The sequence below is a fragment of the Bacillus rossius genome, chromosome 2 (assembly GCF_032445375.1).
Source record: "Bacillus rossius redtenbacheri isolate Brsri chromosome 2, Brsri_v3, whole genome shotgun sequence".
In the NCBI taxonomy this organism is placed as follows: domain Eukaryota; kingdom Metazoa; phylum Arthropoda; class Insecta; order Phasmatodea; family Bacillidae; genus Bacillus; species Bacillus rossius.
In genome coordinates this window covers 6021948-6034431 of record NC_086331.1, presented here as the reverse complement: position 1 = coordinate 6034431, position 12484 = coordinate 6021948, and the positions used below count along the sequence as shown (strand labels likewise).

The window sequence follows — 12484 nt, the reverse complement described above, 5'->3', positions numbered from 1 at the left end:
ACTTTGCATGAGAACAGGATTTTGTATTGTTCATGCCTTCTGCGTCTCCATGGCAACGGGCATCGCGCAGCAGTGGTGTACCCACAAGGAGGGGCATGTATAATGAGCGGCGCAAGAGTGATCTGCCTGTAGACTGCCGCAGCGAAGTACGGGTACCTCAGTTGTACGTTGCGTGCACGAGTCGGGAAACCATCGGTGCTATTCATTTTCTCTCCGGTACATTATACAGCATTGTAATAAATTTTCACTGAATTTTTTTATATTTACCATTACTGTAAATGGGAGATGTGGCTTAATTTTTTCCATTAGTATAGCCGTGCGAAGCCGGGTCGGGCAGCTAGTAACCTATAAACAAGCAAAGTTAAAGATAAGTAAAGTGCTCATCATAAACTAAAAATCTAGGTGGAAAAAAACCTGGCATTCATATGATTAGTTCGTTTAAATACAACAATATATGGACTTTCACTTCCTTGTAAATGTCTTTCAGTTACAAAATTAATATATATTTATAATATTTTTAAAATTACTTTATTTTTATTGTTTCTTATAAATATAAATTTTTAATATTTACGTGGGCCCAACTAGAATGAAATAACAGAACAAACAGGCAGAAATATTAATTAAAATTTATTACAGCAATTAAAGAAATAAATACAATTAACAATAACATTTTTGCAGAGCCGATTCGGTTTCGTGCCGAGCCGAGCCGAGCCGTGCCGAGCGTAGACGAGTCGAGCCGAACAAATGCGTGGCCTGCTTGTAGTCAGTCACCTTCGCGTAAAATTCGGGCCACAAAATAAAACACTTACTAAAATTAAATGATTGCTAAATATTCAATGATGGTTAAACAGCGCATGGTTAAATTATGACTAAAGGCCTAAAAATGCGTTTACTAATAACGAAACCAGATAAAAACAACGATAGGTTCCGCCACTGAGACTCAGGACGTACGACTTCACGCATGTAGACTGAAGGTGACGGCACCTCCACCACTTGAGTGCCGACTCGTTGCGCACGTTTGTTGTCGAACCACGGCCCTCGCCTAGCGATGACTGCTCCCGAGGATCTGATGGGCTGGAGAAAGCAACCGCAAACTTCTGAATTAAATGCCGTCTGTGATTCACTTTCCTCCATCTTTAAAACTAAGTGTTTGAACAATTTAACAAAACCTGTACAACGGGAGACGTTACAAGCACATAGGTGCGCCAAATATCTCTTTGTGATTCCATAACTATCCTGGAATACATATTATATAGACTTTAATAGTCACAAATAAAAATAACCGCAAATTTTTTAATACATTACAATATTCATCACCCAATATTTTACTTATAATTTCGGCGCGATGTTAGCCCACTGGCTAAGTGCGTAGAATGGGATTCAGGGATACTAAGTTCGATTCCCACCAGTAGAGGAATGTATTATTATTTTTGTTATATAACTTATTAGTTAATTTTATCTCTACAGCTTGAGAAAGTTTTATAGTTACATACAATTGTTTTAACTAATTGTTATAATAACTCTTAGCTCAGTTCGTTGGATTGGTTATTTTACATTATTTATTAAGGTTTTTTTTACTTACAAAAGAGACATGTTAAAAACACAATCAGAGTGATTGATCGGGAATATGTGAATATATGTATTTATATACATGCATATACAGAAAGGTTTATGTTTGTTTGTATGCTGTTTGTGTTTACAAAGAATGTTTGTGCGGAATCTTTGCCCCTGCTCATTACGCACAACCTTGTTGTCGGGACTGTACTCTCTGCCGGGTTTTGTTCTGTGCGCTTGAATGTCGTCGGCAGCCGAGAGCAGCGGTACAGTCTGTTGCTTACACAACTTATCTTATCTGCAACCCCGGTGTGTCCCTAGAGTAACATTGCGATGAACACCTACATCCTTGTGAAACATTCATTGGCCTCCGACTTGTACATACACTGCCAAGAACTGTTTTCTTCTTGAAACTACTGAGAAAACCCAGGGCGAAGTCCTCGCAGACATCCTTATAATCATACTTGAGTCATCCATGCTTATCTGGGTTTCCCATGGGTTTTTTTCCTTCTCGAAAGCACGCCAGGAAAATGCTTGGGTAGTTCTTTACAACGGGACCTAAGCCATTCTTTCTCCGATCTTCCCCTAAAATACAATCAAACTTTTTTATTTTAATTATCTTGGTTATTTCAAAAGATAAATATATTAGCAAAGGTTTGACCTAGATTGTAATTATTTCCAAAAATAAAATTAGTATTTTTTTAAGTGTTTTTATGTAAGGAATTAAAATTAAAAGGATATAAGATTGTCATTACAAATATCACTTGTAAGAAAGATTTGATTTGAAAAATACATTTATAAATAAAAAAGAGCGCATGTAACTCAGTACACATGACAGGAGTGAAACCTCTTTGTACATTCAAACCTCGACACGTAATTGCTCTCTTTATATCTCTTTGGCACCAGAAACGTTAAAAACAATGTTTCACGAAAACGTAGCATTAAAATTCTGCCTTGAAATTTTACTCGCGTCCTTAGAAATTCCACTTCAAAAAGTACAGGATGGGCAAAAGGTGTGTACCGGTTTTGAAAGTCTATTTAAAAAAAAACTGAGGAACTTACAGAGATGTGGTTTATTTTATTGCAATCAGTATACATACCCATATTTTAATCAAGCTCTGATGATCACATCAGGGAAGATGGTGGCTATCAGCAGCGATGCATAGGGGCAGGCATTTTTCGCGAAAAGATCTGAACACTTATTATACTGCAACAAGGTATACCCGCACCAGCGGTTTCTTCCTTGTGATTGGCGGCCGTATGCGAGAGAAGTCGTTGCCTTATTTGACCGAGACACTCAAGACGCGTTTACTTCCGCACTGAATCACTGTGATTGGTGTTGCTACAATCGATATGTACCTGGGAGAAACTCACCCAATCACGAAACACAGACGGTGTTACAGTTTTTTAACTTCCATCTAGTCTCGAAATCTTTTCGCGAAATCTGCATGCCCCTAGCGATGCATTGAAGAAGGCGATTTCGGAACTCTTCGGCTGCTTTTCGGCACGTTTAGAGGAGTGTAGCGGTGAATTCCTTCAGAATTCGCATCTTCAGTTCTTCCAAGATGTGAAGACGATGTTTGGTAAGCTCTTCTTGCGGCGGTAACCACCCAGGAAGAAGCCACCAACGCTCCAATCAGATATGAGCTCTGGCCACCCCATGTCACCTCAGACACACGAGGCGCGCAGGAAACACCTGTCCAAGGTTCGCCAAAGGAAAATTGGAACTCGACCCGTGTGGTCAATAAGAGTAAAACGTGTGTAAAATGTGCCGTAAAAGCGGTCTAAATCGCCTTTATAAATGCATCGCTAGTGATGGCCACCATCTTCCTGATGTGAACTTCTGAACTTCGCAAAAAAAAAAAAAAAAACGGGGATGAATACTGATTCCAATAAAATAAACCTTTTTTCTGTAAGTTGCACCGCTTTTTTTTTTGACGTGATAACGTCTTATAAATCTATGAACAACGGCTGCACGCACGAAAAAGCATGACTCATTGTCACGTTCCGCCTGAGCCGAGCGTGCAAGAACCGGCCAACCACCGTGCGAGAAAATCTTCTATAATATCAAACAGGTTAAGGCGGGGCTTTCTAACTAATTGTTCGTGATTATATTTAAACAAATTATTTAAATTAAATTTGCAAAAAACTGTAAATAATATTTGAAAATTAAAAAGTATGCAATTTTTCATCAATGTTTTCTCATGATGTTATCACGTAAAATTATCGTTCGTAAAACGACTTTACAGACAACCACCCTTTTTTTTAATAGCCCTTCAAATCCGATACCTACCTTTTGCCCCACCCTGTGCTTGGGGCCACATGTGCGTGACATCACCGTCTCTGTGACGAGATGTGCGCTCATTAGGGTAGCACCTGGCTAGCTGCAACGTCACCACGTGGCCCCGGGGGGAATTAGATCCAGACAACAGTAGTGTAATTTGGTCGGTCCTGCGTCAGGAGTCGGGAGTGTGGATTGTGACCGTCGATCGCGGCCCTGGATGACGTCACGTCCATCATCACGGCATCACGTCCACCATCTTGGATCGGCCAATCAGTTAAAATATCTTGAAATAAATCAAAAATATATCATGAAAGTTATTCAATTTTATAAGCACGCCACCAACGTTGAACATTCCCAGTTCAAATCCGACGAGTGTAAAACTACAATTAATTATTTTTAAATTCAGTGGAAAATTCGAAACATATTGTATTGTTTTAAAATATACAACACTTATAACAAGACATATTTTTCCTATCCATTTAGCATATTATATTGCGTATCAACATCCTTCACTTGTTATCTGCTATAGCGCACTGGTGTAGCTAGATAGTCAGCCTTTATAGCATCCGTCATCATAGTATCAGCCATCTTGTTGGCCACCATAGAGTCCGCTATCTTGGAAATCATTAAAAACCAATTTAAAATTAAAAAGAAAATTCTAAAAGTTATAACATTTAATTTCATTTGTTAAAATATTGTTACAAGTGAGAAAAATGGTTCGAAAAGGATAGCCATATCTTTAACTGAATACACTTTTAATTAAACTATGACACATAAAATATCTGTCCAGGAATTAATCATTCTTTCGTTTGGTCAACGGTTTACTCTCCCCCCTGGAGACAGTGGTTCTCCCTACTGCTCTTCTCTCACTGCGCTCCTCTGTCCCAACACACTGCCTCGCACTACTCACTAGTCCGGCGCACACAACACAGTCCCGGATACTTAAGTCCCCGATGCAACAGTCTCCGCACACGAAGCCCGTCGCTCGTCGCCCGCTTTCGCTCGCCAAGGGGTTACTTTCACTCTTCACTTCACTGCCTTGGAGGCCGGCGTCGCCATTTCTATACCCCTCAGCACCCTTCTGGAATGGTCTGGCACCCCTTCGAAGTGTCGCATTATCAAGGTTGACTTAATACCCGAAGCTCCCAGAACAATGGCGTTATAGTTACGACACTTCACGCAGGAGAAACTCTGGGAACACGTTGAACCCTCCAGAGCAGCATAAAAAGTTCCGAGTAAGGGGAAGTGGGGGTACGGGGTAGCGAGACGCTGTTGCTAATCGGGTTAGGCGTGTAGCGCTAATTGACCGCACCCACCGGCGGGATAACAGGCCAGCTGACTGACTAGCCGGGCCGTTAGCTTGCCATGTGGTCTCACCTCTAGTATACTCATAACAGTATTAATATTTTTTTTGAAAGTTCTATGGTCTAATCACTGGTCTTTAAAATAAGGTAATTTGGTTAAAAATGTATATAAATTTTTAATATATATTATTTTTTATGTAAATTATTCTGTGCTGCAAACATAAACACAAAAAAAAAATCTTCATCGTCTTCCTGATAGTGTGTCTGTATACTTATATGAAGGCGTATTTTTGCGTGTTTTATATACTTTTATCTACCTGCACAAATTTCGATGCTACTTTACATCTAACGAATATTCTGCTTGTTTTGACATTAGTTTATTTAATTAAATTTTTTTCGCAAACTCAAGCACTTGACTTTAGCCCAAAATTAATAATTCCAAAATAACTTCCAAAAAATGCAAGGTGTAAATAATATTCATACGACAATACATTTTCTAAGTTTTATTCACATTAGATAAATAGCCAATTACCATCGAGGATTTTAACCATGTGCCTATGTTTAATAAAAAAATATTTTTAAGCCATTTTGAAAAATTTTGAAGAAAATACATAACTAGAAATTTTTCTACTTCTATATTTGTATTTTGTAAATTTAATTGCAACTGTTTTACAATCACTTGAACGTTACTAAGCCATTGGAAAAATAATTCCAAAATAATTCGCACACTGTGTTATCGCATCTAGTTTTTAATCCTCATTCTATAAAAGGTACGCATTCAAAGTTTAGTAAATCATTATTCATTGCTTATATTTTGGATTTGGTAAAAATTGTGTATTAGTACTAACACTATATCTTTGGACAGCAACACCGAATTTTAAATTAAATTAGCTCTTTTTTCTGAAACTTTTCTAATAATCACCGTTACTGAGTATAAACTGTAAAACTGCCTTAGCAGAGGAGAAAAGTAATTCAATCAAATTAATTTTAAAAGAAGAAACTTCTAGATGGAGAATAAGTTTATTAACTATAACAATTACTTTTTTTTATGGAAGTAACAACTTATCTTTTTTAGTCGAAATGATCGGTGAAATTAAAGATTTTTGAAGTTTGATAAAATTAATTGATTTGATTTAATCTAAAAGTGTGTTAAGTAACTCAAATGATATATAATACTACTGACAATTCATCACCCGATATTTAAATAAATGTTAGTTTTTCTTATTTTTTCTTTCGTCTGGATAACTCTTTACTGTAAAAATTTTTGGCACCTATTTGTTTATTATTGTATGGGTTGTTGTATAATTCAACTCCAAGCCAAGAATGGTTCCGATTATAAAAACCCAAAATTCATAAATTGTAGTTGTATTATAGGAATTTTCCAAACTTTTTTAAACCCCCACCCCTCATATTATTATTAGATACTGTTGACTAAATCTTTTCGCAACGTAATCATTAATAACCCTACTATTTATACCAATCTAAAAAAATTACACATGCTTTACTTTTAAGTAAAAATAAATTTTTGAAAGATTTAAGCAGTAAAACATTTGTGATCGGGTAATTTTGTCTAGTCATACTATAAAAAATATATTTGCTGACTTAGCAAGTTATCTGAAAATATGGCTAATAAAAGCAAATAACTAAGTTAACAGAAAAAAATTTTTACAGTATGAATAGTCTAAGTTACCCAATTAAAAATTGTTGCCGCATAAGTCGTACAAAGAATTTTTTCCCCCAAAACTATAGTATGTTTGACTTTAGTTTGAATTATCAATAGTATGGTTTTTTGTGATTTCGAAATAAAAAATTATTAGTCAGAGTATCTAATTATTTGGTGCAGGGTGGAAATTTAAAAACTTAAAAAGCCTGTAACTTGAAAACTACGACACTTTTTTTTGAATTTTTGTATTTTTTTATTCAGACCATTGATTATGCAATTGTTCTCGGTTTGACGTTGAGTTATTGGACATACTTTATATTGCGTGAACCATCGTTTTACTTGTAGACCAATTACTATTGTATTCTTGAAATCAAAACATATCCGTTTAAAATTTTCTGCGTTATTAGCTGTCACAATCGAATTTTTTTACAAGGAGAACTAAATGGATTACGGGATCGAAACTTTCCAGGTTGAAAGTAAATTCAGCTTGCTGATATTAATGAAAAAAATTATTATTTTGCTATTAATATTATTCAAGTCATGAAGTAACCAGTAGCGTATATGTTAAGCCTGGAACGTTTCAATCGTGAAAACCATTTAATTATGTTGGGTGATTTCGATTTGTCACTCCAATGTGAAAGTGTGATTTTGACCGCTAATAATACAAAAATTGTGCAAAGGGTTATTTTATTTCCTAAAAATTAAGTCACAGTGTCTGCAACTATGTATCATGCAATTATGAAATAATAATATTGAAATGTTTTGGCAATATTATTTAATATAGATCATAAATAAAAGTAATAAAATTTTATAGGAAAGAGAAAATACATTACTTTCCTGAAAGTAAGCTTATTTAAGATTATTAGTATAATTTAAAGTTATAATATATTTAAATTATTTTACCAAACTGTATTAATAGTTTTATTAATTAAAATTCTTCTGTATTTACTTTAACTTATAATTTTGATTAACGTTTCTTGGTTATTAGAATGGTTTATTTAAAAAAGGTTTTCTAGTGCTATGATCTAACAACACAGTACATAGTAATTTCTCAAATATAGTAAATCAAAGTTATGCACAAGTGTTTAAGGTGGTTTATGCAATGTTTTGATGGCCTCTTTTGGTTTTCTTGTTCCAGATGCAACCATGAAGCGAGGGTCCCTGTGGAACTTTCCGGCACTCTTGTTGCTGTTGCTTTCCTCGGCCACTCTCTGCCGCTGCAGCGATTCCAGAGAAGAAGAGGAATCGTGTCCCTCAGAGTGTACATGCAATTCGTACGGAGCTCTAGGACTGAAAGTTAAATGCAACGACTTCCATCGAGAGCAATGGTTTGACCATGCTGTGTCTCAGCTTGACATTTCCAACACTCTAGGCAACAGGTCATTTGTCCTTGAAGACGACATATTTTCTCGAGTTCAGTTGAAAAATGTCAACATCATTAAAATTACACACACCGGGTTACAAAACGTAAGCCAGCATGCTTTCAGGAATTTGTTAATGCTAAACGTTTTAAACCTGTCAATGAACCATTTGCAGCACATTCATCCGGACACATTTGTTACCAACAAGCAACTAAGAACTCTGTCGTTGAGGGGAAACCCGCTGTCAGTACCAAAAGATCAGAAGACTGTATTTTTGAATATGTCAACTTTAACATTTTTAGATATTTCACAATGCGGGATAACTGAGTTGCCGAACTCGACATTTGCACATTTACAAATGCTAGAAGTTTTGCTTCTCGCTTCAAATAATATAAAAAGTATTGATAACGGCACATTTTCTGGGCTTGACATGTTGCAAGATCTTGACCTGTCTGATAATAATATTCGGATACTTAATCCTCATGCATTTGACAGCAATACAGAGCTAACAGCTCTTTATTTGAACAGCAATCCTTTAACATCTTTGGAAGGTATAAGTATTCCCCACTTACTCCATTTGGAAATGATTGACACTAGGTTAACTACAATAAGTGAAAAAACATTCCTTGGATTTCCTAATATTGTCAACCTTAACCTCATGGGCAACAGAATTACATCAATTCATGAAAAGGCGTTTGAAAACATGCCAGAACTTTTGTACGTTGATTTATCCAGAAACTACCTTAAAGGTCCCCTTAATGGTAATTTATTTATGAAGAACTTCAAGCTGGAGACCCTGTCTCTTTCAGATAATCCAAACATGAAAAGTTTACCAGGATCCGGGTTTCAAGGTATGTTCAGCGAATTTTACAAGTTAGATCTTCATAACTGTGGCATAATTTCTCTAGACAGGAATAGTTTCAGAGGCATGGATCACCTCACAGCGCTAAATTTGAGCTCGAATGGTTTGGAAGAAATTAGGTCTGGAATATTGCCTGAAAGTCTGTATTTTTTGGACCTATCTCACAACCTTATCTCAAACCTCGATCTTATAAAGTTTCCGCGTGAAACAATGATTCGAAAACTAATTTTAAAAGGAAACCCAGTAGAGAAACTTAACCCAATAACACTTTCGAACTTACAGTACATGACGTTCTTGGATGTTAGTTCTTGTGATATCGAAAGAATATGGGACGGTCACATTCCAGAGCAGATGTTCCCAAGACTAGAAACATTGATGTTGGCAAATAACAACATAAAATCGCTAACTTCCGGTGAACTCGAAATGATTGGCAATTTAAGGGAGCTGGACCTAATTAACAATCCGATGAAATGCGACAAGACTTTTAGCGCGCTTATCAACTGGTTGAAAGAAAGAGATATTTCTGCAATCAGTTTGCCATTTGACGCGCGAGTTTCAGGCTCCGTCGAAAATTCTGCTGAAGATATCCCTTATGATATTGATGAACTAAACGATGATGATTTGGGATGGGACCAGTTTGTGAAACAAACATGCTCTGCCAGTCCCAAACCAGCCAAAACTACAAAACAGCTCGACGAATCACTGGATCCAGCTACCCAAGTGTTCCACATATATCCTACCAAGACCAGTAGAGACAAAATTTCGGCCCAATATTCGGTGACAAACCTTCCGAGTCAAATAACAGGCGCTGGCCCTGTTTACAAACAGATCATCCAAAGTGACAGTGGTATCCGCATATGGGTTGTGATTCTAACCACGCTGGTGACCATAGCTATTACAATCGCTCTGGTTATTGCACTTATCGTGCTAATGCGTTGGATGCGTCAACGGGAAATATACAATCGCAACTCCAAACTAAAGAGAACGATTTCGTCCCATAGACTGAAGAAGCAGGTATCGAGCTACGAACAACTACACGAGGATTTCAACGCCCCTACGACTCCGATGATGTCCAGGGTTGTTGAAGATGATCTAACAGATGTCCACAAACCAGAGATCAGGGAAAAGCAACCACGCGTTGTTTCGCAAATAACGTACTTGAGCAGCAAATTTCATCACTCTAACATCGTACCGCAGAGTGTGTGAGTAAGATGTAAATAGTCTGCCAAGCTTTACTTTAAAATACTGTATTTCAGGAAGGGAATTCTTAAATACAGTGCCGTAGGAATTGAAAAAAAAAAGCATTCAGTTGCTTTTGCCAAGAAGTCAAAACATAATCACACTCATGATATACCTAATATAATAGTACCTATGTGTCACATATATGTCACTAAAGTATGTTCGAAAGATTTTAGTTAATTTCGTAAGTGCAAATTTGCAAAAATCATTTGCGACTAATGACAACTTAGCATGACATAAGTGAGCACTTTGTGCTTCCTAGTGATCTTGCCACAGGAAAATGTATTTTTTTTTTCCTGTATAACAGATGCAACCTCTTGCGCAGTAAAAGAGATTTATATTGTAGTCCTCATAAAGATAAATCTTGTTTTAGAAAGCGTAACACCTTTCAAGACTTAAATCAATTATTTTCATTTTTTTTCATTCCAAGACATTACATAAAATTAAAATGTTAACACTGTTCTGTGGTTGATTTCTAGTTTTATCCGCATATAATTAAAAACAAAGGTATTTTATTTTATTTCAATTTTACCAGTATTTTTACGCTTATATAAATTTTATTTTAGTGAAAAGCTAACTATAAATGTTTTATGAGACTCGAAGGTTAATGACGCTTGTAAAAATTGTGTTTACTTACATTTTTATATACTGCAGCTATGATAAACTAATTGTTTACTGTTGTACAATAATACTGGCGTGAAAGTTTGAGTTGTGGCAACATTAGGGGGAATTGAAGCGAGAAAAAAAATAAATAAAAAGTATATTTTTCTCTGTTACCTGAATTGAAAAAAAAAATAGAGATTTACAGTGGGAAAATTAAAAAATATATATGTAGACACGATAGTTGTGATATTCGCACATAAATGTTTATGTTGCAGTACTTAATAACTTGCGAATTCTGACGCATTGGAAATGTGTATGCTAATTTGTAAAATGTTTTGTATGATTTCTGTTTATGTATGATGTTTAAATATTCTGTAAATTGTTTGTCTTGTAAAAATTTGGGGGAGATATGGAAGAATATTAGGCAGCAGCATTAATATTAGAGTGTTGTTATCAGACAAATTAGTAAATATTATATGCTTAAATATTTAGTGTATTCCTTGCAACATTATATTTCTTTGCTGTTGTGTGAGTATTTTGTAATGTCGTTATAGAGGTGTAAATTGTGTTTGTTGATTCACTTAATATGTTTGTCTTGAAATTAAACATGTATTTTGTTTACCATCACTATGTTTAGTTTTAATGTTTTAAATTTTCACATCAACATTGAGATCAAATATTTAAACTCACGATATATTTATACAACGCGAAGTTCCTTATTTAGACTACAGTTTAATTCATGTAAACATCTATCACGAAGTGTTAAACCTTCGTACTGTTAAATCGAATTACAACAAACATATTCAGTAATTTAACTGATTTTTAGATTTTTTCATATGGTTTAAAAGAAATACCACTGGCAATGAATTAGGTTATTTTATTTATGCTATTGTTTAACTTATCTTGAAATATTATTTGATTTTTAAAAATTAACACATATTTGTGTAAACTAAAATTAATTAGGCTTGTTGCATAACGAAAAATATTTTTGACCAAGTCACAGTTTTGTGATAATGGTCGTAGCCAGTGGTGCTGATAATGCTGACTGTTGGAAAACTTCCTTGAATGCAGACATTTTTTAAATACTTTTACTAAGATAAAAAATATAATTTTAATTTTGATGTCCATTCACAATTTTACAGAAGAAATTGAGCACAAAATATCGTCACTTGTAAATTCCATTATATTTGTATATAAAATTATGTAAATGTGATTGCAAACATAAAAACGTTTAAGCATCCAACAATAAAAATGTGTAAAGTTGTTACTTTTAAACCAAAATTATTTGCTGGAAAATTAATTATTTTTATAGTGAGAAGTAGGTCAGCAAACTTACTAAACAATTTATAACTAAACAGACTTGCAAAGTTAAATAAAACAAATTTATGGTTATGATATACATAACAGTATAGCATAAAAACATTTTTTTTAATTAACTATAAAAGTTAAATTATTCCTAACAAACTTTAGCTTGTACATGATAAAATTTTTCGTGATTTTAAATAAATGATTAGTTTAAGAAAATAATATATTGAATTTTTGACAGATTTCTCATGCAAGGAAGCATTTGTGTAGTGCAGCGTTGATTATTTACGAAAGTCTGTCAATTTTCTA

At 35.0% G+C, this 12484-nt stretch overlaps 1 protein-coding gene across 1 annotated transcript in view; it reads left to right on the top strand.

Annotated features, from left to right (window-relative positions):
• LOC134529057 (leucine-rich repeat-containing protein 15) overlaps positions 1–11497 on the top strand; it is a 69720-nt gene extending 58223 nt beyond the window's left edge. The window contains exon 2 of the mRNA XM_063362759.1: positions 7944–11497. Within this exon, the coding sequence (XP_063218829.1) occupies positions 7952–10234 (2283 nt within the window). The 5' untranslated portion in view covers positions 7944–7951 and the 3' untranslated portion in view covers positions 10235–11497. The remainder of the gene's footprint in view (positions 1–7943) is intronic.
• Positions 11498–12484: the final 987 nt, after the last annotated feature.